Raw genomic sequence first — 27,506 nt, 5'->3', positions numbered from 1 at the left:
AAGGTCCCAACAATAACAAAACTATGAACATAACACCACAGCAAAATACAATATGTGGGCTAAAGTAGAGGAGAGAGGGACAAGATTATCTGCAGAAAATGCTTCAGGATTTCTGTGGAGAGCCTCAGATAGGAGATGTATGGAATAAAAGTACTGCAAGAGGTTGGTAATGATAAAATGCAGGCAAGAATGTTGAACATTGGTAAGACTGACATTTAATTCAGGATCACTCCCAAAATAGGTAACAAGGAATCTATCAAATATTAATCTAAAAACATTGTTAGTCTGCCCAATTGCAAGAAAAAGCAAACTGATCAAAAGTCCTCAGGGGGTACAGTGTGCTAATCCCCTCACCTAATTATGAGGCAAATTTGATCAACATGGACCTAAATATCAGGTGAGAATAGAAAACCATAAAACATCACAAACCCAAGACACAAAATCCATAAAGCCAAATTAGGTCTAGGAGACACCTTAGATTTGAAATGAAAAGGAACAGCAAATTCTGTAAGTGGAAAAAGATTATCAAAGTCCTCATCAGTCTGCACAGGCTCAGAAGCAGCCTAAGTGATGTTTGGGGACAAAGACTGTCTCATGTAAAATTAGATATTTTGACATATAAAAGCAGATAAATCCACAATTGAGTTGCCTGCATCTGTGACTTAAGATAAAACATGTTGCTGATATAATCCCAAAGTGATGACATTAACTCTGGAAGTTTCCCCAAAATCAAGTGCAGAAATAAAAAGAATATAATTAACTAATAAATACTAATATTGGAATTTGGTTGAATGAAAGTACATTAAGTCAAAAATAACCATTCTGTGAGGAAAACAAAATTGAGCATGAAGTATTAAACACATAAAACAGTACATCTGACTCAAACACTACCAAACGAGAAGAGAGAGTTCAGTAGAGGAGTGTAGAGGAAGTCATGTGTTACATAAGCATGTCATGCTCCTACTGATGAGGATATGATGCATGATAATTTATATGAACTAAGTTGAAATCTTGTAATTTTAATAAGGGAGAGCAAAAGGTTTGTGATATGTGTGAAGAAAACCTTTGCATATAAAGAACAGCACTGAATGGGAATAGCTAATCTTGTATTTAAAAAAGTTAAGTACTGTATCAGAATTTGATATTCTTGCCCATCATAATGTATAGCTTATGTTCCTAATTATTTAGGTACTCTTAACATTAAATTAAGGAAGATATAACTTCTATAATGGAAAACATCAATGCAAAGATGTATCGTGTAACACAATTTTTTTTTAATATTTCCTTTTGAAACTAAGAAATTAAAACTTATAATATATAAAAATTTTAAATTTTGAAAACAACTCTGTAGTGTCATGATATACAAACTTTCATTAAGCTCTTTGTAAATGGCAAACTTGATAATTCAAATTTTAATCTAACTATAACTCACTTCATCAGTTCTCGTACTCCAGGTGGTGGTGAAACCATGGTGCTAGTAGGATAATGGCCAAACCAGATGGTGAAATTACTACCTTGACTCTTTTTCTTCATTTCCTCAAGGGCTTTGTATTCTACCTAACAATAACGGCACAGGATGACTTTACATCTTTACATAATTCATTTTCTATTAAAGTTTACAAAAAATTTATGTTCAACATTTGTGGATAAACTACCTATAAATTGTAACATTTTTACTTTGCCTGAATAACATCATTTCATTCAAACTGTATGCTAAAAATTGTATCTTAAAAACTAATTTAAAATTTTTAACTCATTTGGTCACCTAAATGGTACCTTATTTTCACAACGACCTAAATAAACAGAGGGAAGACAATAATTTGGTAGCATCCAATATCTGAATACAGCTATTCTTGTGGTATGTAAGCATGCTACATGTTTTGTGACTCCTTATAAAAAAAAAAAAATCAAAATTTTCATATATACTTCATACATAGTTTTAATTTACAATATTTGTCAAGAATGTAAGTTTCTTTCATCCTATTCACTACTGAACTGGGCCATTCATGTGGTACAACATGCACTTTCTCTTGGGAAAGAATTTCTGTAAAGTGGAGCATGTTATGTATAAATAGACAGTGATCTTTTTCATTCATAGGTCAAGAGATACCTCAAGCAATCAACCTCTTATTTTTACAACTAGAGTGATCAACAGTTACATACCTAGCAATTACACTCTGAAAAGAATAACATTGTTTCATACACAAAATGCTTTGTTTTCTCAGTCTGGAACAGTTTGTTTTAGTTTTCCATTTGACATACTCCTCTTCTAAGAACTTTCCAGAAAAAGTGCCACAAAATACACTTAACCGATTGACTGTTTATAAGAGAGTTAATTGTATAGTTTCATTGTGTTTTAAATTTACTCAAAGTTTCTTTCTGCAACTTAGAATACAACACACTTAACAAAATAATAGGAATGACTGATATGCTTATAAACACAACTAAAAGTGTATACATGTTTGGGAGCATCATATCTTGAAACATGAGATCCTTAGATCCTAAATCATTTGGAGTCAGTTTATTTAGATTCATTTGATAGTATATTCTATCAAGACCTCATGTTATGCTTTGGCTCATACACAATTACTTGTAAATAAAAAATACTTCACATCATAATACAACACTCTTGGATGAAAAGTAGTAGCGACTGACACTCGTAACACACCCAGGACTTTAAGAAAAAGATGGGACATGTCCCTGAAAAATAAGAGGTTTGCATACAAAAAAGTAACTTAGTCACAGTCTTATCAAAGAGTGAAGGATAACAGGTGGAAGACACTACCCTGACAAGGAAGAAACCATTACTCAAAGCAGATGAGGGGAAAAAACATATGAGGTGTAATGCCGGTACTCAATGGAAGAAGTTCCTCCAACACACAATGGAGGTGAGATGCAGATCAAAAGAAAGGTAATTGATCATAGTGAAGACACCAGGAATTGATTACAGAAATAAGGATCTTAAGGTGAAGGATAGCAATTAGTAGAAGATGGTACCCCAACAAGGAAAAAACAGTTACCTGAAGCAGATAATGGGAAATAAACATATGAGATGTAGTCCCATAGGAAGGAAGGAGAAAGTCACAGCCAGAGGAGTGATGCCAGAGAATGAAACAGAACCAACAGAAAGAAGCCTGGAAAGCACTTAAGCAACTGAGAGCATACATGGGACTTAGGAGGCCATCCAGAAATGACCATAACTAAAAGTGGGAGATCGAAGGAAATGAAAATGACACAAAAGAAAAAACATGCCACAAGTTGTCAAATTGTAGGTTATATAAAAAAATCAAACCAAAACAAAATGAACAGATCAAACTGAAGCAGCTTGAATGAACAAAATCTGTGCTGGCCAGGAAGGAGCAATCTGAAAAAAGGTAATTTAGAATTGAAGAAAGAGGCAAGCACATCCTGCTGAGAAGTATTCCACTTGAGCCATAGCTACTTGAAATGTTTGAGGATCAAGAGACAAATCCACAGGATAGTGTGGAGTCTTATATCTTGCATTAACAATAGCTGGGTTACACTTTCATATTCTTTCTACACCAAATTGAATGTCTTAGCTTAAAGTTGTCAGTCAGGTTAGATTCTATTGTTGAGAAAACAGTTGCTCCAACCTAATGACTTCATTTTGTCATACCTATAAAAACACTTACTGATGCATAAGGTTAATGTAATGATTTTTCTTGGAAGTTTTTTGAATATTTAATATCAATAACACAAGTAAACTGGTAAAAAACAAGAATATACCTATAAACTAGAAAATAAAGAAAATTTTACATCTACAAGGATCTTCTTCTTCTGGTAACTAAAGAAATACAGGTAAGAAAGGTGAAATATTAAAAATATAAAGGTACTAATGTCAAAGACTGAACATCTGTGATGTTTTCATTAAAGATTAACTCTGAAAATTCTTAATTTTTTTTTTTGAATTTTGCACAAAGCTACTCGAGGGCTATCTTAATTTAATCACATCACTTAACAACTACATACTTTGCAAAAACGTAATTTCTTTTGTAGTTTCTTTTGAAAACGTACAAAATTTGGTGGTCTTTTCAAGCTTACAAATCCTAAAATCTACTAAGATTTTCATATGTTCCTGATTATATTGTGTTTACATTTTACAAGATACAAGTAAATGTCCAAAAAGTACCTCTGTTAATCTTCCTACAAAGTTAAAAGGTCTCTTAGGTCCAGGTTCCAGGCAAGCATCTAGTCCAATAAAAGTGTAGCATTCCGTGTCATGTTTCAATGTGAAGTTGTATGAACGAGGATGGAACTGACCTTGTGCTGAGAAGTTTCTTGTAAATAAATAATGGATACATAAAAAAAGTCTACATTTATACACAACAACAAATTTTTTGTTATGCTAATATTTAAGATTTCTAATTAAAAGAGATTTTTAGGGGGATCAAACTTCCATATATTTTAACTTGTAGCATTTTAACCCTTCAAATCAATTTTGATTCCTATTTAATCCTCTATTGCTACTTTGTGCAAAAGAGCTTAATGCATCACATTTTTATGCGTGTGCCTTACACCATAAAAATCTATAGCATTTACTAACATTCTTTCATTTTATTCCTAATGAATTTGTCATGGTTATGCATATAATGCATTCAAGGAAAATCACAGGTTTTCTAGCAATAACGTGTTTTACAGATCTCACAATCATCTCTCTACCACATACCTTCAGCACAATAATGTACATTCACAGAAGTTTCACAATAAATCTGCATTTTTTTAACATTCACTGTTTTATTTCAGTATCTGTATATACATTACATGGCCAAAAGTATGTGAACACCCCTTCTAATTAGTGGGTTTTATTTCAGCCACACACATGGCTAACAGACGCATAAAATCAAGCATATACCCACGCAATTTCCATTGACAAACACTGGCAGTAGAATGGGTCGTAGTGAAAAGCTTTGTGACTTTCAAAGTGGCACTGTCATAGAATGACACCTTTCCAACAAGTTTGTTTGTCAAATTTCTGCCCTACTAGAGTTGCCCCCAGTCAACTATAAGTACTGTTATTGTGAAGTAGAAACATCTGGGAGCAATAACAGTTCAGCCATGAAGCAGTAGGCCACACAAGCTCACAGAACAGGACTACCAAGTGGTGAAATGCATAGCACGTAAAAATTATCTGTCTACAGTTGCAACACTCACTACCGTGTTTCAAACTGCTTCTGGAAGCAGTGTCAGCACAAGAACTGTTCATTGGGAGCTTCATGAAATGGGTTTCCAAGGCTGAGCAGCCATACACAAGCCCAAGATCAACATGTGCAATGCCAAGCATCGGTTGAAATGGTGTAAAGCACACTACCATTGAACTCTGGAGCAGTGGAAACTCGTTCTCTGGAGTGATGAATCACGCTTCACTATCTGGCAGTCTGATGGACAAATCTGGATTTGGTGGATACCAGGAGAATGCTACCTGCCTGAATGCATAGTGCCAATTGTAAAGTTTTGTGGAGGAGGAATATAGGTCTAGGGCTGTTAATGGAAATCTTAATGCTATAGCATACAATGACAGTCTGGAGAATTGTGTGCTTCCAACTTTTTGGCAACAGTTTGTGGGGAAGGCCCTTTTTTTTGCACCATGACAATGCTCCCATGTACAAAGCGAAGTCTATAAAGACATGGTTTGCTATGGTTGGTGTGGAAGAACTTGACTGTCCTGCACAGAGCCCTGACCTCAACCCCATCAAACATCTTTGGGATAAATTGTAATGATGATGGCAAGCCAGGCCTTCTCACCTGACATCAGTGCCAATCTCACTAATGCTATTGTGGATGAATGGGAATGAATCCCCTCAGCCATGTTCCAAAATCTAGTGAAAAGCCTTACCAGAAGAGTGGAGGCTGTTATAGCAGCAAAGGGAGAACCAATTCCATATTAATGCCCATGGTTTTAAAATGAGATGTTCAACAAGCACAAATGAGTGTGATGGTCTGGTGTCCACATACTTTTGGCCATGTAGAGTAACTTTCAGCCATAATAAACTTTAAAAGACAAGTAAAACAAAGACTGAATCAATTTGGCATTCACTTATACAAGAAGCTTCCTGTCCTATCATTCCAGAAATATAAAAGCAGTGAAAGTCAAAGAAGCCCCAACATTTATCACATGCAAGAACAATCAAGACTTGTAATATTGGAAAAGCTAAGATGAAAAAAGTTAACATTATCTTACACTTGAAATATATTTCCAATAAGTATTTACCTTTTCCTCACCAAAAGCTATCTTTATCCTGGACTGCTCTCTCAGCATTGCTACAATTTTTCACTGACAGTGCATCAGTCTTTTACATCCAATTAGTTTCGTGTCATTTCAGAACATGTGCTGATCATATGACTACCCTCCACTGACCACAATGCATCATCTATACTAGTGCAGCTAGCCTAGTTACCTTTATTATTCTAGAACAATTGTCACTTTCAAGAATTAGCAGGTACAAACCAGAAACACTGTTATATCAGCGGGGATGAAGGGTGGGAAGTGGGTGAACAGAGCTAAGTACCTGTTGAAAATACATTTTTAGTGTGAGAAAATGTTAACTTTTAAAATGGTCTCCTCATCTCATCTAAAGCAAGAATCCCACACTGCAAAAGTAGAGAAGTCAGTGAAGGTGCATCACTAACCAATCATGGAGAAAACAAAAACATTGATAGAGCAGGTGTGCAAGTATATGAAGACACACCTGTTGGGTATAGCATAACATCTGGAACAGGTATGCTTTTTATCCAGAAATTAACACAAACAAAAAGAGGGCAGAACTAAATTTGCAAACACCAACGTATTCAGGGAAAAAAAGTACAGCACAGAATCAGAAGTGCTGGAAAACCCTGATGTTGACAAAGAAAGAAAGTCTAGTGGAGAATTGACAATTGTTCCATATAAGTATGTGCCAAGTGTAGTGCTTGGGTTATATCACAGTACATCAAATGCAGTATATCCAGGTGAAACATCCAGTGGACACACTTTGTATAAAATGTGTTAAAGTGCAGTCTTCTCAGGCAAAAAAACACATTCAAGAGAAGTGCTTTGGATACAAAGAAGTGGGAAAAAAACCCACTAAATATGAGTATAATTGTAATAGGTTTCATAACAGCACATTGTCAATGTATGTGCATGATTGAATAGTGCCAGAGAAAGTCTAAATAAATACATGTGGCTATAGCAGAAGCACTGTGAATTATATACGAACAGGCCAAGTGCAGAAAGTCTTGGCAAACATCTACTGTAAGCACCTTGCACAGCTTGCAAGTTCATGAAGTGTAGTTCGCTTGGACAAAAAACATTCAGAGGAAGCACCAAAGATATATAGGATTAGAACAAGTGTGGTTCACTCATGATTATAATAACTATAGCCACTTTTTGGCCATGTGGGTACACATAAACTTGAGATATTTTGTTTTTCAAAATTCACTCAGGATGAAACCTCCACAATCCACCACTCCAGCAACTGGGAAACAGAAGTGGTAAGAACTCCTGTGCTTCACTACAAGAGAAGGGGAGAATATGCTTTGGAAAGCCTAGGGAAAAGACACGATAGAAAGTGCAATGGTTGTCTGCACTTAGAAAAACCATGATTATAGGAATTATAGATCAGTAGGGATGGTATACCTACAAAATTATATCTAACTGCATGTTCAAGTTTCTATAGAACTGCTTTTAAGTGACTGCATGATTGTCCTTGTCCTGCTATGCATGAGCACCATCCTTTTAAAATAGTTCTATCTTGTTAACAATGAGCAGATATTTTATTTGTTTTTTTATATATTTTGTGAGACATGGATGTCAGCTTTCAATAAAATGCCATTATTTTCATATAACTGTGCAAAATTGAACTAGTAGCCTTTAAAGTTTTCACCACCTGACAACTAACTGCCTTTGATGATATCAGATAGTTGAAAATATTGGTATGTGTAAATACATAACATTTGCCCAATTTATCATCTCACCAATTCAATTTGTAGAATCTTATTATGTCTGATGGTTTTGAATAATTGCAATCCGATTCCCTTTCGGTAAAAATTAAATATTTGTTGATATCAAGCCAATTTATTTACATTTTCTTTCCTAATAGAATGGCTCTGGCAACAGTATTGCTGGTCTAGCAGTTGCATCTAAAAGTAAGGATGATAATTGAAGAATTCTATTACTGATTGGGATGCCATCTTGTGGTATGCAGAAGACAACAAAAGTTAAATCTGTGACATTACGAGGTCTGTTCAAAAAATACACGGACTGTTTGAATTGCGCGGCTCCAGTTGGTTCCAGGGGAATCCGCTTGGTGTCGCTAGGTTCGCACAGATCAGCTGATTACGACGCCATTTCCCGATTGCAGATATCTTCATTTGTGTATTAGCTACGCGGTTTTAAGTGAAGTGCGATTTTTTCGTTTGGCGGATTTCAGAATGAATGACCTGAAGGAGCAACGACTTGCTGTGAAATTTTGTGTTAAACTTGGAAAATCTGCGACTGAAACTTTTGCTATGCTTAACACGGCTTACGGTGATGTTGCTATGAAGGGTACGGCATGTTTCAAGTGGCATGAACGTTTTAAGGATGGTCGACAGTCCATTGAAGATGATGAGCGTCCTGGGCGTCCTTCCACGTCGACAAAATCAACACCCTGGTGCAGGCAAATCGACGCCTGACTGTCAGGGAGCTTGCTGAAAAGTGTGGGATATCAGTTGGATCTTGTTACGAGATTTTGACCAAAAAATTAAAGATGCACCACGTTGCTGCAAAATTTGCGCCTCAGAACTCGTGAGTTTTTGGCCAAACACTAGATCACTGTTCTTCCCCACCCCCCTACTCATCTGACCTTGCTCCTTGCGATTTGTTCTTGTTCCCCAAACTCAAAAGACCCTTGAAAGGAAGAAGATTTGAGACGATTCCTGAGATTAAGGCAAATACGACGAAGGAGCTGGAGGACATTACAAAAGAAGCGTACCAGGACTGTTTCAACAAGTGGAAACACCATTGGGATAAGTGTGTGCGTTGGGGAGGAGAGTACTTTGAAGGGGTCCCAGACCTGTAACTTCTAAATAGAGTACATTTTGTTTTATGACGTCAGTCCGCGTATTTTTTGAACAGCCCTCGTATTTGTTCACAAGCCTGGTATGAAACTTTTAATGTATTAAGGAAAGAAGAGAATACCTAATAAAAAGTGACACATGTGAAAAAGATTTAGTTAAGAAGTCCCAAGTTCTGGAAGAACTAAAAAATAATAAAGCTCAAAGTTTCTGATGTTTCTGCAATGATAATCAGAAAAAGATGTACAAAACTTTAATTACAGTAACTGTTACCATGCAAATGTGTATGGTAACCATAAGGCAAAGCAGAACTTAAGTTATTATTCATATATATATGCAAAAAAATGGCTGGTTTGGGTTGAGAAAATTTCAATGTAGAGGAGTCAACAACGTTTTGACTTTCTTTGGTCATCGTCAGGTTCACAAAGAAAGAAAGAGGTAACTGACCGATAGCTGACCACCTGTTTAAAGGGGGTTGTATAATTGAGTATAGGAATGTAGAGGGCATGCTTAGATGTGTGATTATATTTATTTATAAGTATAAAGGTGTTCCTTTGTATTGGTTTATTTTGGGCTTGAGTTGTTGTATAAGTAAGGCTTCTTTAATTTTGCATTTGTTTATGTTTGTTTCTTTATTTAGTATTTGGGTGTTTTCTACAGTTATGTTTAGTTATTTGATTTTCAGTGTTCGAAAATGTGTGAAGGTGGCTTTTTGTGTTCTTTGAATCTGGTTTCCATTTTTCTACTTGTTTCTCCAATATAGAAGTCGTGGCAGTTATCACATTGTATTTTATAAATAATGTTGGTGTGATGTTTGTCAGTGTAGTTTTTACATAGTATAAACCTTAGTTGTGAGTCTGATTTTTGAATAAATTTAGTATTTTTATAACTTTTTGCTATAACACTTGTTTCTTGCTTTATAAAATATAAGCACTTTTGTATAAATTATTTAAAATATTCTTTAAAAACTAAGTAAAATGTAAATGTTGAACCTCAGGAAAAGCTGAAATGCATAATCATATCTTTTATAACATCAATCAAAATTACAAAATAAAAAAGTTTCCTTATTACTAGTGTTATAATAACACATTCATGTCACTTACCTGAAATAATTTGATTCACTATCAAGAGAAATAACATTGAAGTTATCTGAAAACAGAAATATAAATTACACTCATCATTATACATACTTTCCTCATATCTATATTACTGTAAAAACATTACTCTTAGTTTTATTACACTAAAAATATATTTTCAGTAGGTAATTACCTCTTAACACACAAAACTATTCAAACTTCTTTCTGCCCCCTAATCATTGCTAAAAATGTTTGATACTCAGCACACCAGTCCATATACCCACACAGATTTCAACATTTTTGAACACATATATAGCACGTGAACACCATCCACCAATAGTATTGTACCATGTACATTGGCATAGTTAGCTCCCTCTGATTCTCCTGCTGAATTCTCACTTCTGAGAATTGGTAAAATGAACACCAGCTGTAAGGACTAATGGGAAGTGTGAGAGGGAGTTAGGTACCTATTAGAAATATATTTTCAGTGTAATAATATCTTAATTTCCAATATAGGTAGCTACCCAACCTAAACTGGACAGACAAAGTTTCACAACCCATCCTCAGCATTAGAAGGTTGAGGATCATCCAAATAAAAATGAGTTTGCAATAAACATTGTGGTTAGGGTATATGGACTGTGAAATATATATACATACACACATTAACCTCAATTGCAAGTAAACAGTGTCATACATGAAACAATTGGAATTACAAAGAGGAAGTTAGCATTCAGCCAAAACCAAACAAACTTCCAAAACAACTGCAGAAGCAAGAAGTACAACAAACTTGGCATTATGAAATCATGTCACTATCTCAACAACCACAAGAATCAGTATTAAGAGCAGTAACTGCAACTCACCCAACTGTAAATGCAAGGAAGACATATCCTGGACCCAGAATTACGAGAAGGATGTAGAACATTTTCTCAACAGTAGGAGAAATGTACATACATTCTGCCACCAGTATTACGAGGCAGACGAAGTCCCCCACACTCAACTGTATGATCAAAACAGAACATCTCCTGCAACCAGAATTAAAAACAAGGGGTACCTCTACTACACTCAATTGTAGACACATGGCAGTGTTACCCTGAGCACAGTATTACAAGAAGGATTTCACAGAGGATGATCCGGTTCCAACCAACATTCAGTTCATATGGGAATAAGCATCCAGGAGAAAGAAAAGGAGGAAACCCAGCTTTGTCCTCTTCTCACTTAGTGGATAAAAAAGTGGTTGTATTGTATAGTAAATTTCTACTTCACACTCAGTAGAAAGTTTTTTGGTCGACCACCCCAATGACTGAGAACTGGTAAGAGTTAAGGACTTAACGTACTCTAGTTGGAGAAAAAGGGAAAGAAAATCAGTGAGAAGTCTGGAGGAATGTCACTCTGGAGCAAATGCAATGGGTGTTCATGATTCTCTAGTTTGAAAAGCAGACCATCTTCAATTTATGCAATCAAAGGACAACAGGGAGGGGCAGAAATCCCCCCTTTGCTTTACTCCTGATAATACAGGAGTGACAGTCCACCACTGAGTTAAACTTATGGATACCAAAAACACATAAAACTCCTCATCTTTACAGTAAGCATTATAGCTCTACAGGTATCTAATGCAGGCTTGAGTGGAAGCCTGTGTGAAGAAACAATTGCTACAGAGTGGGATCCTTTAGTAGCAGTTAAAGAATGTTTGGTGAAAAGAAAACAAATGAAATTATGTGCAAAGACATACTCATGTAAAGGCAAACAGACATGTGTAGAATTTACATGGGAGGGAGATGATATCACCTGAGAAAGATACAGCCAGATAGTGCAGATAATGAGAAACAAATGATTATGAAGAAGTTCTCATTCTGACCTGAACAACAACTTCTAAAAACGGTGAAGATGAGCAGCTAAAGACATATGATATGATGAATCTAATGACAAGAAATACTGAGGAGAATGTGACCTTACATGGATAAGGTTCGAATACACTAGCATAAAGAGTCAATGAATCCAACAAGTTAGTGTGCCAAGAAATACTGAGAAAGAGAAGGGTTCCAGAGAACAAAAAGGCAGGAATGGAACCACAAAAGGAAACAGTGTGTGCAACATAAAACTTTACAGAAGTAAATTGACAAAGAAGTCCACTGGGATTGGAATGGAAGTACAGATGAGAGATGGAAGGTAAAGAAATGGATATGAAAGCCAAATTACCTTCCTGAGCAACAAAGGTCTTAGGGAGAAAGTACAGACTTGATATTGGACAACATAAGAGGAACAGTAAAGGATTTTGATAACATTAATAGTATACATATAAAATTTTGTGTGACAAAACAAAGTAAGAAGGTACTGGAAAAAGTGAATCTAATTTTATTCTCCTTGATTGTATTTATCTTCAAAAACAATGTCAAGATTAAAATGAAGAAAAATCACCAGCCGAGTGTAGGAATCTAGCTCCCTGCAAAATAATGCCTGCACCTCCTCAACAGATGAAGTTGAACACAGTGCCTTGGGTAGTCATACCAGTAATGCTCTCTACTATAATGGGAACTTCAGATATCAGTACATTGAATTACAAAGTCATTTTCAATTGCCATATAATTTGATACCAATAAAAAAAATGCAAAAAAACTAATTTGACTCAACTGAATGCAAATACAGTAAAATAAAACTGTTGAAAAAGTTACTGAAATTTTAATAAAATAAAATAGTAAACAGCAGTTAAATGCAAAAGAGCATGTCTAAATGATGCTTGAAAATTGAGAAAGTGAGGATTGAGTGTGAGAATAAGAGGGAGCTAGCTGTAAAAATATTGGTGAAGCAATACTACCAGTAGAGGGTAGTCACATCTTATACACATCTTCAAAACTGGCATGAAATTTCTGGTGTGCTAAACATTCATATTTTTTAGCAATGTTTAGGGGCAGAGAGAAGATTAAGACGTCTTTGTATGAGAAGAGGTAAGTCCGTATCAGAATTTAAATTCCATATAAGATTAACTGGACATATATATGTGCATCTAGGAGACCTTATAGGTCATGTATCTGGAGATGCAAGTCAAATGAAACAGGTAAGGTAACAATTTTAATAAATCAGACATTTTTGTATGCATGTGTATACTTTTACAAATTCATAAATTTACCAGTCTGAATGCCACTGTAAATGTCAGTGAAACCAATAATGTAACAGAATCTTAAGATGCACGAGTGTTATTATTCATATATCTATGCATGTGAAAAATTAGAAAGTGTATACCTACATGCTCAATGAAGCAATAAATTTTATTCCAGTATCAGTGGTAAATTAATCTTAAGGTTAATTGTTACATGTTTAGTCATATCAGGCTGTTTTCTAACTAGGTGCAGTTCAATTTATCACTATATGGCAGTGGTAAAATCTAGTTTTAAAAGCTAAAGGAATAATTTTAAATGTAATTCTCGAGAGCTTAAACTAATAAAGTCTAATTTGAAGTTAATTACTTGTATATGTTTTTAAACTTCCTTTAGGTTCACATAAACAAATACAAATGTATTATAGACCTATACTACAGTTAATTTTTTATCAAAACAGCATGTATTTCAAAGTAACTCAGTAACAGAACTTTTCTTTGTACTAAAGTAATTTTACATAAATAAGAAAAAGAAACAATGCTATAAATGAAATAAGGTAGAAATATTTTTCACCTTTAACATTAACTTCAATGCACTATTATCACCACAGTTTTTTCTTATAAGTATAACGCTAATTCTGTTAATACCACCAATTCTTAGACTATTGTACAAACTTTCAACTATGTCTTATAATTTGGTTGTGTGTGTGAAGAATTATGTTGTACTTATCCAAAGAGGTTAAGAGACAACTCAGGTTTGATAATGCAGCTATAACCCCTAAATATGCCTATCTAGGTGTCCAGTTCTGGTATTTAACACAAGTCTATGTGAACAAAACTTACAAAAAACATCATTATACATTGAGCTATTTCATCACATGCTTTGATTTTCTTTAATTAAGAGGTGTGGTTAATACAAACAGAAATTTTCCATTCAATAAGAAAACAAAATTCAACAGACTGTCTTACCATGATTGCCACGTATGTCTAACCATTTTGTTTTCCCAAATACTCCACTTTCATGAAGTACTTGAGAGTATATTTTCCACTCTTCCTTGTATTCTTGTGATCCAATAGTACCTGGGTTTATGGCATGGGTAAGATCCCCTGTAAATTAATTAATTAATATCCAGATTCCTAAAAGCACTATGACTTATAAATGAGGAGTTTCACATTAATCTTAAACACTTTTTATATTTCCTTTCAAAATTAAAAAGACGAAGTGTCAGAGATATATGGGTCAATTACATAATTGTCACCAAAACTGGATTACAACTGTTCTCATTCAGTGTTGTGCTCTATATAAAAAAAAAAAACCTTATGCATGCTACAAGCCTTTTATCTCTCCTTCATTGAAATTGACTGATTCCAGTGCATTTCTCATGCATCAACCTTTCACCAATGCAACTCCTTCTACTCAATTCTACTGAACTATCATGTTGAGTTTTGGCAGAAGATGGAAGCACTGGTTTTCAGTGGGGAGGAAAAGTGGGAAGTGTGAACAGAGATACATACCGATTAGATGTACATTTTCAACATAAGAAAATTATAACTTTTGATTCAGTATATTATCCCCTCTTGCATAAATAGCTAGAATCCCATAATAAATAGAGGGAGAGGCTGATGCAAGAGAAAGAAAAATCATCCTTTGAAAATGTCCAAATAACACTCCATAATATGAGAGAGAGTTTCTAAGATCAAATGTAGGGACCTGCATCACTTATGAACCAAGTATATTTCTCACCCATCACAGAAAGATGTTGCATATATGGGCAGAGAATGGGGCAGCACATTCAACTGGGAGAGAACTATGACTGAAAATTGATAATAACTATGCAATATTTAGAAATTCAAATCCAAAAATTATAAAAGTTTTTTTCATTATTTTATTTGGGTATTGTTGCATTATCATATCTACAGGTGTATGGAAAGTTCTACACTTGAAGTATAAATTCATGTTGAAAATTTAGTTCAAAAGATAGGTCAAAAACATGTGATTTTTAAAGTGAAATGTTCCCAGATTATCTTGTAATAATGAAGTAGAGAAAAAGAATTCATCTTGTAAATTGAAATCTATAGCCTGGGTGATCTTTGATGAAAAAAAATTATTTAAAGCTCTGGATACAACTGTGGTAATCAATAATTATAATGGGGATTTTAAAGTGAAATAACCACAGACTATATTATAATAACAGAATAGAGAAAAATAACTTATCTTGCCAACTGTGTTCCAAAGTAATTGAACCAGACTGTAATGACTTTAATAAATAAAAAAAACAACAACAATTATTTAAAGCTCTGGATACAACTGTGGTAACCAACAGTGCAACAATCATTTGTATACATGTTCCACTTGTTTTAATATATTACAAGTCAACTGTATTGCTGTTTGTTTCTTGTTGAAATGTACTGTTAACAAGTCACAGACACGTACTGTAAAGAATCTGGCCCATACCTAAAATCTGACAGTATTCTAGTAGGTGAGTACCTTTTGTGCTTAATGTACAGCAATTTACCTGCGTCTTCCACAATTATATTTCAACATAAAGTACTAGTGTATGCAATATGTATAGTATTAATTAGTGCTCTTTTGGTGTTAACAAGTTCAAATGATTGATCCATGTGCTAGTTTTTTAATGTTACCCAATTTGTTTAAAGAATGTTCAATGAGGTAGTACACTTTGTTTTTGTTTATTATTATTAGGGTCATGAGTTTCAATAAGTACAAGAATTAAAAAAGTCATACCCTTTTACAGTATGTTGCAAAATGTTCAATGAGGCAGTACACTTTGTTTTTGTTTATTATTATTAGGGTCATGAGTTTCATTAAGTACAAGAATTAAAAAAGTCATACCCCTTTACAGTATGTTGCAAAATGTTCAATGAGGCAGTACACTTTGTTTTTGTTTATTATTATTAGGGTCATGAGTTTCATTAAGTACAAGAATGGAAAAAGTCATACCATTTTACAGTATGTTACAAAATGTTCAATGAGGCAGTACACTTTGTTTTTGTTTATTATTATTAGGGTCATGAGTTTCATTAAGTACAAAAATGGAAAAAGTCATACCATTTTACAGTATGTTGCAAAATGTTTGGGAGCATTTTTAAAATGAGTGTGGGAAAAAACAAGGTGGCCATGGAGAGACAAGGACAGATCAGTTTTAACCTTATACAGGTAAGGATTTGCATGGTCAAATATATCCTTTCTTTTGATGTCACACTTAGCCATCTCATCCCATTGTTTGTAAAAGCTATCTAGTACTGAAAACATAGCTATGGATCTTTTTGTATTGTCACCTAGTAACTTTACCATGTAATATTATAATCAACTTTTGAAAAGCATATAAAATACCTTTAGGCTTTACAGACTTCAGAAAGCAACCTTAAATTTTAAAATTACTAAAACTGATTTTGTAAACCAGAAATATCTTACTTAGGCTTTAAGATAACGTTGAAAGAATACACAGATAAATCCCATCAAATTTCTTTCAAAAAAGCTGTTGAGACATTTCCACTCAAATGAATTGTAAATAATTAAGTAATTTCTTTGGAATGTACAGATGGTAAAACAAATTCATACTATGATTTTCCACAAATGCTAAGTTTTTTTTTTTTTTTATCAGCCATGAAGAAAAGCAGATATAGCTGGAACTTCAGTATGTGAAAATATCTTCCTGAAATTAAAGCAGGGTTTATAACCAGATCTAATGCTAGAGTTTCTGCAGAAAGTTGAACATTATTTCCATATAAATGCTTCAATAGTTAGACTAGATGAAATCCTATGCAAGGAGATGTAATTGCTTCTGCAAACTGAAAATTTAATTCAGCCAAGAGGAATTGTACAATATAATAAGAATGTTTAGTTGTTATCTGGGCTGTAGAAAAATGCAAGATGTACCTTGATAAAAAACATCCATAGTAGCCAAAGATCATGCTGTAAACTAATTTAGAACAATGTGGAATCCTAATGCATTGGTCTGAAATTACAGGAATTGATTTCCAATGGTTCACAAAATAACAGTTAATTCAAACCTGTTATTCCTAAGGCTTTAAGATTAGTTGAATTATATGAATATCCAACAGCTGGTTATTTATGAAGAACAACAACAATATAGTAGTAGGGACTATAAACTAGGAATGCTAAAACACACAAGTGAAAATTATGTTCTATCACAAGCAGCTAGGCTATAAAATTTGATTTAAAATGTTATAGGTCTAATGAAAAGATCTATGTTATCTTTTCATGGTGAGTCTGAGGTGTTGATTTAATGAGACCTTATTCCAAATCAACTGCTGAAAGTAGTTGCTTACTAGTTGTGGCAGACTATTTTAGTAAATAAAGCGAGCTCTATCCATTAAAAAAATTAAATACAAATGTTCTAAAAAAAGTTAGTGAATGAGTATTTCTACATAAAATATGGCATTTCCAATATTGTATTCTCTGGCAATGGACCACAATCTATTTCTCATCTAATAGCAGAAGCATGTAAAGCAATTGGAATTAATTATATATTCATTATCACTTGTCCTCAATTAAACATAATCACAAAACAAGGGTATTCATTTACCTAACTTTTACTTAGCTATCAAAACTCCCATTTTTCAAAAAGGTTTTTAAACCAGGCAACCTACATTGGGCATAAAGTCGATCTGCCTTTCAATTGGTCAATCAGAAATACCCAAAACAGTTACAAAATGCACTATGAAACAAACATTATGCAAAAAGCTAGTTGCAATACAGAAAGAGCCCAGAAATGACAAAGACAAGCTTACAATTGTAGAAGTTGGTTAGGTACTAATTAAGTAAGAAGCATATTTTATTAAATTCTCATCTTTTATCCTTTGCAGTAAAATAGTTATTGCTAAATCTGCTTAATGATGGACAGAATCTTACAAACTGGTAAGATGTATGATACCCTCAATGCATGAACTAAAATATCCTAAAAGCAGTATTACACATGATTACATACCTAATTTAAAGAAATATGTTTTTCCTCAAAAGCTACACTTCACTAGCTACCACACTCATTGGAAGACTTCACATACTGTTACAATTGCTACTAATATTCCACCAAAGGTAAATCAAGTTGTGCTAAGACCAAATTATTGTAATAATGTCAAATATCTTATGAAAAAGAGAGGAGTATAATCTTTTGACTGAAAAAGAGCCAGAACTTTTTTTTTCTATTGAGTATAATGATGTTTTATTGTAATATTTCTCTTATTATTAATTGTTATTGTTTTGGTCAGATGAATCACAGCTAGAATCAGCTGTTAATTATTTTAACAACATAACTAGCAATACCTAATATAATTTTAAGCAATTTAAAATAGCATGTAGGAAAACTGGGACTGATGTACAAAAGGATTAAATTTATCATTTCTTTAGGCAAAGGAAGAAAAATATGAAGTGGTATTTATTCCTTGTTTTTTTTGTTTTGTTTATTATTATTATTACTATTATGCTTACAGTTGACTTCTTTTTGTCTAAAGTTTACTTTTTAAGTATCTTTATGGAAAATGCCAGCTCACAGCTGTTAGTTAATTTTTGCACTAATTTGAAAAATGAGACAAAATAGTTAACACTAAGTGATGAAAATGTTGAATTGTAATTTCATCACCATATAGAAAACAAAACTCCAGAAGAGAAGAGAATTTAATCAAGATTTTTAACACATTAAAGAGATAGATGATAGATGAATAACTCAAATTATTGTGATTTGTTATTAGTTAAATGCAGATATTGTGAAGCAGATTTTTTGTGCTAATTTCCTCCAAAATTAGTTTTTCTTTTTAATATTCTTTTTCCTAGCTTTGCTTCTTCTATGGTTATATTCTTTAATCAAGATTATTTTGGATCATTCAATTATTTTGAAGTTTCAGATGTATAATTTCAAATGTCAGCATTATTTTTGTGTTAATAGCATAGCCTATTTTACAAAGATTTTAATCATTATGTATTGGGTTGAGGAATAATTCGTGAGCGTTTTTTCAAGTTAAAAAAATATATTCATAAATGAAATGCTTTCACAAATTATTTCATGTCATTTGGTAGATAATTTTTTGCTCTAATAGATGGTGTGTTTGATTTTCATATGTCTTTAATTTTTGCTTTCATTTTTAGCTCATTAAATGGAATGTAAAGTGGACAAAATCGAGCATTTTCGACACCTTCTGCTTTTCGCATTTAATTTCTTGCAATTTTGTTTCAAACAATGCATACTATATACCTAGGTATTACATGAAATAAAGTATCATAATAAATGTTTTGGGTGTAATGTGTTCATGCATTGAAGTATTGTATAAACTTGCATGTAATGCTTGAATGAAATTATTTAAAAACACTCACGAATTATTCCTCAACCTAATATTTTATTAAGAATCCCAGTAGTAACAGTTCCATTGTTATTAGCCACAATAACAGAGTTGTTTCACTGCTACAGGTGAATAGGTTCATCAAAAAACACTTTTATGCTATAAAATGAAGTTAATCTGAATATTTTGAAACACACAACACTCAAATGGAATCTATTAAAAAGATTCTAAATAATAACCTATTTCAAAATTTATGGAATGGCAGGTGCCAACTGATGTACATATACTTATATGCATACTTGTTAACTCATTTCGGTTTGTAAATCATTATAAATACCTGTTTATAAAAAGAGAAAAGTTCTACTATTCAATTTTAAAGAAAATATCAGGTAATACTGTACTAGATTTTTTAAAGCAATACCTGTAACAAGCACAACCGCAGGTCGTACTGTACTAACTGTTTCTGTACAGAATTGTTTGAAGTCTGTGATTCTCCCAGAATCTTGAAACAAACTGATGTGGAGATCTGAAATCTGAAACACAAAATAAACGAATAACACATATTTATGTTCATGTATTTGAATGTTTGTAAAATTCAAGTTTTTAGCTTTCACAAAAAAACAACATTTTATTAATATACGATTGCCAATTAGTCAAAGAGTATGCTGACAACAGTACATTGGATTGTTTTTGTAACATAACATACGAGAGACAATAATGAATTTCTTGGCTACACCTGGTGATTAGTATCACTTGCCAATCAAGTAACTGATGGCCCCATTAACTGATTACAATAGTACTCCTTAAACTATAGTATGAACAAGCAAAATAAAAAGAAAGTTTCTAAAGCACCCTCCAGCTAGTTGCCATTCCTCTAGACAGCATTTCAAGAAGAAAAAAAACAAACTGGAAGTAAGTGATGTTGCCAGTTATTTTCCTTCCATCTCTTGTCAGCAAAATTAGTTGCAGTAGCAAATAACCTTATTAGCTTTACCATAGTAAAGATAATGCAATCAAGTCTGGTGGAGATGTGAATTGAATTATGAGCCCCACTCCTAAATCATCAAAAGTTACAATTTGCCTATACTGAAAATCTTTTTCCAAAAGGTACTTGCTCCCTCTTCCTGTTTAGTGCTGCCCCTATATGTAAAAAATGTTTTTCCATATACTACAAACCTAAGCTCATACATGTATTACAACTAACTGATTCAAATGCATCTCCCATACAACAACCCTCCACTAGTAAGAGTGTGACATACTCTCCTGATGCACGACTACCTCTATTCAATTTTACAGACTGGTGTTGCAGACATGAGCAGATGAGCAGAAATTGGGAAGAGCACATTCAAAAGGGACAGAACCATGGTTGGATATGGATCTAACTTAAGTAATACTGAAATCTCAATCCAACAGAATACATCAATGTGGAAGTAAGTAAACAGATGCGACTTCAGATGTAGAGTCACTAGGGCATGAACAGAACATACATGGCAAGTCAACTGCATTCATGAAAGGTAGGAAAGGGGATCATACCATCAGCAAGTCAACTACAATTCAAAACTCAGGCCACCAGGAACCAACATCCAAGTGGGTGTACAAAAGATTATCATACCAGTGTCAACTACAATCTAAAACTCAGCCATATGGTGGGGGTAGGAAAGAGGATCATATCACCTTCACCTCAAGTTCATCAGACGAGAGAAGAGAACTCGCATTCTCCAATCTATGGATGGGATGCATGATAATAAGATAAACTGACTGACAATCTGGGAACCCAATATCAGGTACTATAAAAAATGTTTCTGTAATGTAAACTATCTCACATAAGACAGACAGGAACCACTCCTAGCACAAGAACATCCTCAGCACAATAAAATAATAAAGGGACAGCATCAGAGGAAGAATTGTATGAATTACTAAGTACCTTCATTGTAACAATACAGATTGAGCAACAAGAGTATAAAGTGAGTGATGAAATAAACATCTGTAATACACCTGTGAGGACTTGTGTTGACTGACTCAGTTCTAAATCCAAAACCCAGCCACTGGAAACTGACATCTATACATGAGTAGGATGAGGTATAGTAATTGAAGTGTTGAACAGCAATTTTGATGGCTCACTCCAGTTATATATAGTAGAGGACATCACATCACCTACATCATCAGAACACCATTGTCCTACTTTCAACTGGATAGTTTTAATTATTTTGAATGTATGTGTTTATGATAATCATCATATTCAGGAGAATACCTCCAGGGTCCACTACCCCAGTGGCTTAGAATTGAAAAGGGGTAAGGACTCTCATACTTCAATGTATAAGAAAAGGGGGAGAAATCATGATGAACAGTCAGGGGTAACATGTAATTTAAAAGCAAAGCACCGATATCCAATCTATCTGTTCTGTAGAGTCACTGAGAAGTATATATTCCAAGAATATACTTAAATACATAATATAATCATTAATATGGAGTTCTTTACAATAACATATTCCTATATCTTTGCAACTTGATAATTTCACTTAAATCTTAAGTATTAATTCTGTTAAATGCATCAATGGCCAATAACAGTCGCATCCTATTATGATTCAAATATTATACAGCACGTAAGATAACAACACATCTTTTAGTCCATCTTGGAATCTTATCCACTAAATCAAACATTAAAAAACTCAAAGCCAAATTCAAATACTTATCAAATTTTCCTTTAAACTCCTTTAAATTATCTGCATCCACCAATTCTGAAAGCAATCCATTCAAAATGCCAACCACCATGTTAGAAAAATAAAGCTATCATAGCTGAAGTAACTCCTACTCTGCCAAATTTATTTTGTTCCCTTATTTTAGCATCCTCATCATAAAATACAAAAAAAGAATGCATTAACACTACTAATCCCCTTAACAGTTTTAAAAGTCTTCAAATCCCCTGCAATTCTTGTTTTCAAAAGAAAATAAAATTAGAGATTTTCTATGAGGATGTAACAACCTTTCCACCCCAGGTATCATGATAGCAACCCTCCTCTTAGCCCTTTTCAACAAGTCAATATCTTCTCTAAAGCAAGAAATTAAAGACTGTACACAGTACTCCAAAGTTTATATAACCAATGAACTATATAACAGCATACCTTCTTTAGACTTTTACTCAGTATTTCTGTAAACACAACCTAAAATACTGTTTGCTCTGAGACTAACAGCACACTGCTTGAATGGCTTAAGAGACTAATGAACCAGAACACTATGATCTTTTTCTTCCATAACAACATTAGGATTACTCCCACCAAAATTATACTCATAATTCAGATTCTGATATTACTTATGCAGTACTTTTCATTCACTATAATTAAATGTCGGCTGCCATTTATATACTCAACTCATCAAACATTCCACTTTTTTTTTGTAAAGCAGCAACATCCTTCTCTCAGCCAACAACACCCAAAATTATACTCATAATTCAGATTCTGATATCACTTATTGATAAAGTAAAATGTGTTTTGGAAATACATTAAAAAGTACGAAGTGAACTAAAATCTATATTATTAAATTCAAACCCCAAAGCTATTAAAGTTTAGAAACCAAGTCATATATTCATGATTCAAGATGTATTACATGAAATAATTATGGAAATGAGCTAACATCTAGATATTGCTGTGCCAAATTGCAAAGCGAGGATTTTTTTAAAATCTATTTTTGGAATTTTAAGGAGTTCTATTATTTGCATTCCTTTGATAAAAAGTTAAAAAGTGCAAAAGAGCATACTCAAGCACATGCTTCTTAAAAATGAATCTCTGCTGCATGGACCCCAATATCAGAAGAATGTACAAAATATCCATAAGTAGGTGCTTCAGTTAACAATGAAAGAGAGGGATCATAAGACAAGTGACAATAATAAAACAAAACATATTTCATACTCATGATATTAATTCCAAAAAGTGTGAAGAAGGTCTAGACACTTCTATGGGTCACAAAAGGCAACATGGGAAATGAAAGAGGGAACAAGGTGCTGAAGTCATCATCATGTTCCAAATTCCCAGTGAAGGGGGGAAGGCAATTTCCTATTGGAAAATTCTTTTGCCCATATAAAAGAAGCCATTTCCAACATACTAAATCCAAAACATCCTCTGTTAATAATGCCAAACCAGCAGCCAATTGAATGGGTTGTTGGTTACACATAACTTATGAATCTGTAGCTGTTATTACTTGAAATTGTGGATTAATAATTCTATATGTGATTACTGTTGAGTGAGTGTTTTGGAAATACATGAAAAAGTATGAAGTAAACTAAAAACTGTATTATTAAATTCAAACCCCAAAGCTGTTAAAGTTTAGAAACTTGAGTCATATATTCATGATTCAATTTGTATTACGTGAAATAATTTCGGAAATGAGCTAACATCTGGATATTACTGTGCCAAATTGGAAAGTGAGGATTTGGTTCAACTGCAGAGAGTAAGCTGTGATAGAAGGGTGTATCACAATCCTATTGGTAAAGGATTTACTCACGCTCATTTGCATGCTATAACTCAGCTAAATCACATGGATTTAGGTAAAAATTTCCAGACTAGTGGCAAGCAAAAACTGCTCAATAGGATACAGTCAAATCAAGAACAGTTGTAACCATGTTTTTTTTTAATCTGGAACCAAAATCTCATTATTCTTCATCTCAATATGCAGCAACACTCCAAATCTGGTTGAGAAATGATAACTTGTAACCAGGTATTTCCCAATCTCTAACATATCAACCATTTCTTCATTAAATGTTAAAAATAAACCTAAAATAGTATTGTTCCTAGTAAGGTTCCTTAATCAGCTGTTGAAGAAACACAATGAACAGTTTCTGAAAATATATCTCTCTCACAATTTGACTCTTAACATTTCCTAATCTATATATATGAAATAAGAATCCCCTATAATTGTAACATCATTAACAGTTGAATTCTTGATCTCACTATAGAGTATTTCATTAATTTCATTTGGTGGTCTGTAACAAATTCCAACTTTGTTCAAATTAGTTATGTTATAGTGATAAAGTACCAAAGTTTGGTCTTTTCATGTAAAACTGTACAAATATTTGATACAGTTTTATACGTGTATAAATTTTTTCTTTCCCATGAGTATTCAAGTTTAACAATGCAATTTGACTTTTTATTAAAAATTTAAGTTTTGATCAGTTTTACTGACAAGTATATTAGAATAATTAAGATGAGAAAACAAATTCTACTTGTGTTTAATTTCAAATACAAAATAAGCAATCAAAATGATAATTATTTTGGCAAAAAATATTTCAACTTTAATTTATTTGCAAGAACTATATAGTTCTATGTGTTTTTAATTTATTTGAAAAATAAAAGTACAGGTCTATTTATCCTGTGAAACTTTACTATTTGCATGCTGCTAGTGCTTAATTAATTACCTAAAACTCAATGTTACTTTCCATCATACAAACTTTCTATATTGACAAACTGACTTTGGTTTTAGTGCACATGAATTTTCGTTCTCAGCATGGAAGCATAATTATATGATTGCTGCATATAAGAAAAATGTTGACATACTAAAACTTCACATTAAGAAGATGGATATCTCCTTAGTGACAGAAAGTATTAGACTTAGAAACCCTACATTTTTTCTGTAACAGAAACTTGTCCAAAACATTAAATTTATTAGGGCTGTCTCAGCTAGATTATGGAGAGTAATCATCATACTGTTATATTATTGTGTCATGTTTTAATTCCAAAGTGGATCATGATTACATTCTTTATGATTCAGTTCCTGTAGATGTTCTTCAGAAACTAGAGATCTTTGAAAATAAGGCCTTAGATAGTTGGCTGGGAACTATGGCATGTACTCCTTCCTCTGATTCACAACTGCTTCCGTATTTTCCATGTTAACACAGATTAAATATGTCCAACACTTTAACCCGTCTATTCTTTCATTTCTTGATAAACTTTCCTATCTTAATCACTATAAATGGGATGTTATTCCACATCCTATTTCTGTCATGTGTGCTAGCATTTCTTTTCTTCATTTTTCTCTCATTACAGCCTTCATTTGTAAGAGGTTTCACTTACTTCATGAGTTATAAGTAAAATACTTCTCTTACTTAAATAAATTTATATAAATATACACTGGTGATTCGTAAGATCTTTTACTGAGCAGACAGCTTGTGCAAAATATGTCTAAAATTTCAAGTTCCATCTTATTGCTTCAGAAGTCACATTGGTAATTTTGTTGCTGAACTTATAACTGTTGTTAACATTCTTCTGGTTAGTTAATGCTGTAATTTCCTTTTCTCATACTTTTATTTTTTCCCTTGCTCTTTAACACTTTAAGCAATCTTGTTATATTATACTCACACAAATGCTGTAACAATTCTTTACTACTGAATATGGTGTTTCCATAACTGCTTCACCTTTTTATGACAGAATTCAGTGCTTGTATACCTAGTCTTGTGGATAACCCTGAAATTTGTACATCTATTGACGAACACAAGTCCACTAGATTAGGATTTGAAAACATCTCCTCCTCCAGAAAAAAAAAAAAGGGGGTAGAAGTTTTTCTAGTGCCAAGTTACACATGTATTATCCATACAATTCAAAATATGCACACTGCAGCAACGCAAGGTATTTTAACAATGAAATTCACAAATTATTAATAAATAATAACATATCCTGAGTTAATATATTAATAATACAGCTCTAGTATTAGCACTAATACACTGGTGCTACCACAGCCTGCAAATTTTTGTAAAATTGTAAATTAGCATTAGCATACTAACTTTCATTAACTTCATTAAGTTACTACAAATTAATAACTAAGTTCCGTTGTTATAATTATTTTTTACAATACGACGCTAAACTCACCTGCAGAAACCACATTAAATGATGAAGTTTTCCATCTGGGACAAGAACATCACTGTCGGCAACGACACGCTGTGTTACAGTATTAACAAAAGTCTGATGATTTTTTATGTATATAAGATTTTGAAATCTTGCAAAAAGTGAAGAAATCACAATTAATACGATAAAGAAAAGAACAGCTACTCGTGAAATCTCCATATAAAGACCGGCTCTGTTGATTACTAGATTATTACATTTGATTTACTGTTTATCCACTAGGGGACGAATATGAATGAGCTGAGAGCACAGAAACATAGTGATCGTATTGTTTCTGCAGGTCATTTAGTTCTTTATATTTCGAGTTTAACATAGCTTTTAGTAGTTTTCTTTTTTCTGTAAATTATGGACAATGTTTGTACACTGGTTGAAATCCTTCGAAAGTTTTATCTTCACAAGGGGACTGTCGTAAGGTTCTTCTCTACTTATGAATAAAAGTGTCAATACTCATACCAGCTGTTCTGTGGGTTTCTCGTCGTCAAGGGTAGAGTTAATATTTTTTATTTGTAGTTAAGGTACTCATTAGGCTACTTGAGCTGTGCCCGTCACAGGTACCGAAATCCGGTTTTTTAGTGTTATAAGCTTTCAGACTTACAGCTGTGTCACTGGGAGGCCAAAGGAGTGGGGGAAAATAGAAAGGAAAAAGAAATTGTATTTACGGCAAAGTCACTAAGATTGCTGTCGTCCCTAATTTTCATTTATTGACCAGAGGAAAGTCAACTAATCAACTAGCAGCACACTATCACCCACCAGTCGTGGACGCATAATTAGGGTGACAGTCAATCCCTCCGTGTACCTAATGGAATGAGAATATTTTGTGGTATCTCAGATTCCAACCAAGTCACCAGCCCAAAAGTTTAAAATTCTACTACATAGCCAACCCCTTCTTTGTCAACCTGAAGATGACCTAAGAAGGTTGGAACGTTGTTCTGCACTTTATTTTAATTAAAGTTCTAATACCAGTACCAGCTATCTTGAGAATACATGGCCAACCCGTGCTACAAACTTCAGAATGCGAACCTTAGTGGTATTTACAAGCTCACAATGTTAAAATATAGAGTTAAATTTCCCACGGTACGTTCA

At 33.4% G+C, this 27,506-nt stretch overlaps 1 protein-coding gene across 1 annotated transcript in view; it reads right to left on the bottom strand.

Moving 5' to 3' along the window:
- Positions 1–26,819, bottom strand: part of LOC143251998 (transmembrane protein 62-like) — a 42,375-nt gene extending 15,556 nt beyond the window's left edge. Inside the window, exons 1-6 of the mRNA XM_076503487.1 lie at positions 26,391–26,819; positions 19,958–20,069; positions 14,188–14,325; positions 10,155–10,200; positions 4,151–4,298; positions 1,433–1,557 (exon numbers count right to left, since the gene is read on the bottom strand). Coding sequence (XP_076359602.1) covers positions 1,433–1,557; positions 4,151–4,298; positions 10,155–10,200; positions 14,188–14,325; positions 19,958–20,069; positions 26,391–26,585 — 764 coding nt within the window. The 5' untranslated portion in view covers positions 26,586–26,819. The remainder of the gene's footprint in view (positions 1–1,432; positions 1,558–4,150; positions 4,299–10,154; positions 10,201–14,187; positions 14,326–19,957; positions 20,070–26,390) is intronic.
- Between the last annotated feature and the right edge of the window lie 687 nt (positions 26,820–27,506).

This window comes from Tachypleus tridentatus, chromosome 6 (assembly GCF_004210375.1).
Source record: "Tachypleus tridentatus isolate NWPU-2018 chromosome 6, ASM421037v1, whole genome shotgun sequence".
NCBI classification, from domain to species: Eukaryota; Metazoa; Arthropoda; class Merostomata; order Xiphosura; family Limulidae; genus Tachypleus; species Tachypleus tridentatus.
The sequence above is the reverse complement of the archived record's forward strand: the minus strand, read 5'-3'. Positions and strand labels throughout refer to the sequence as shown.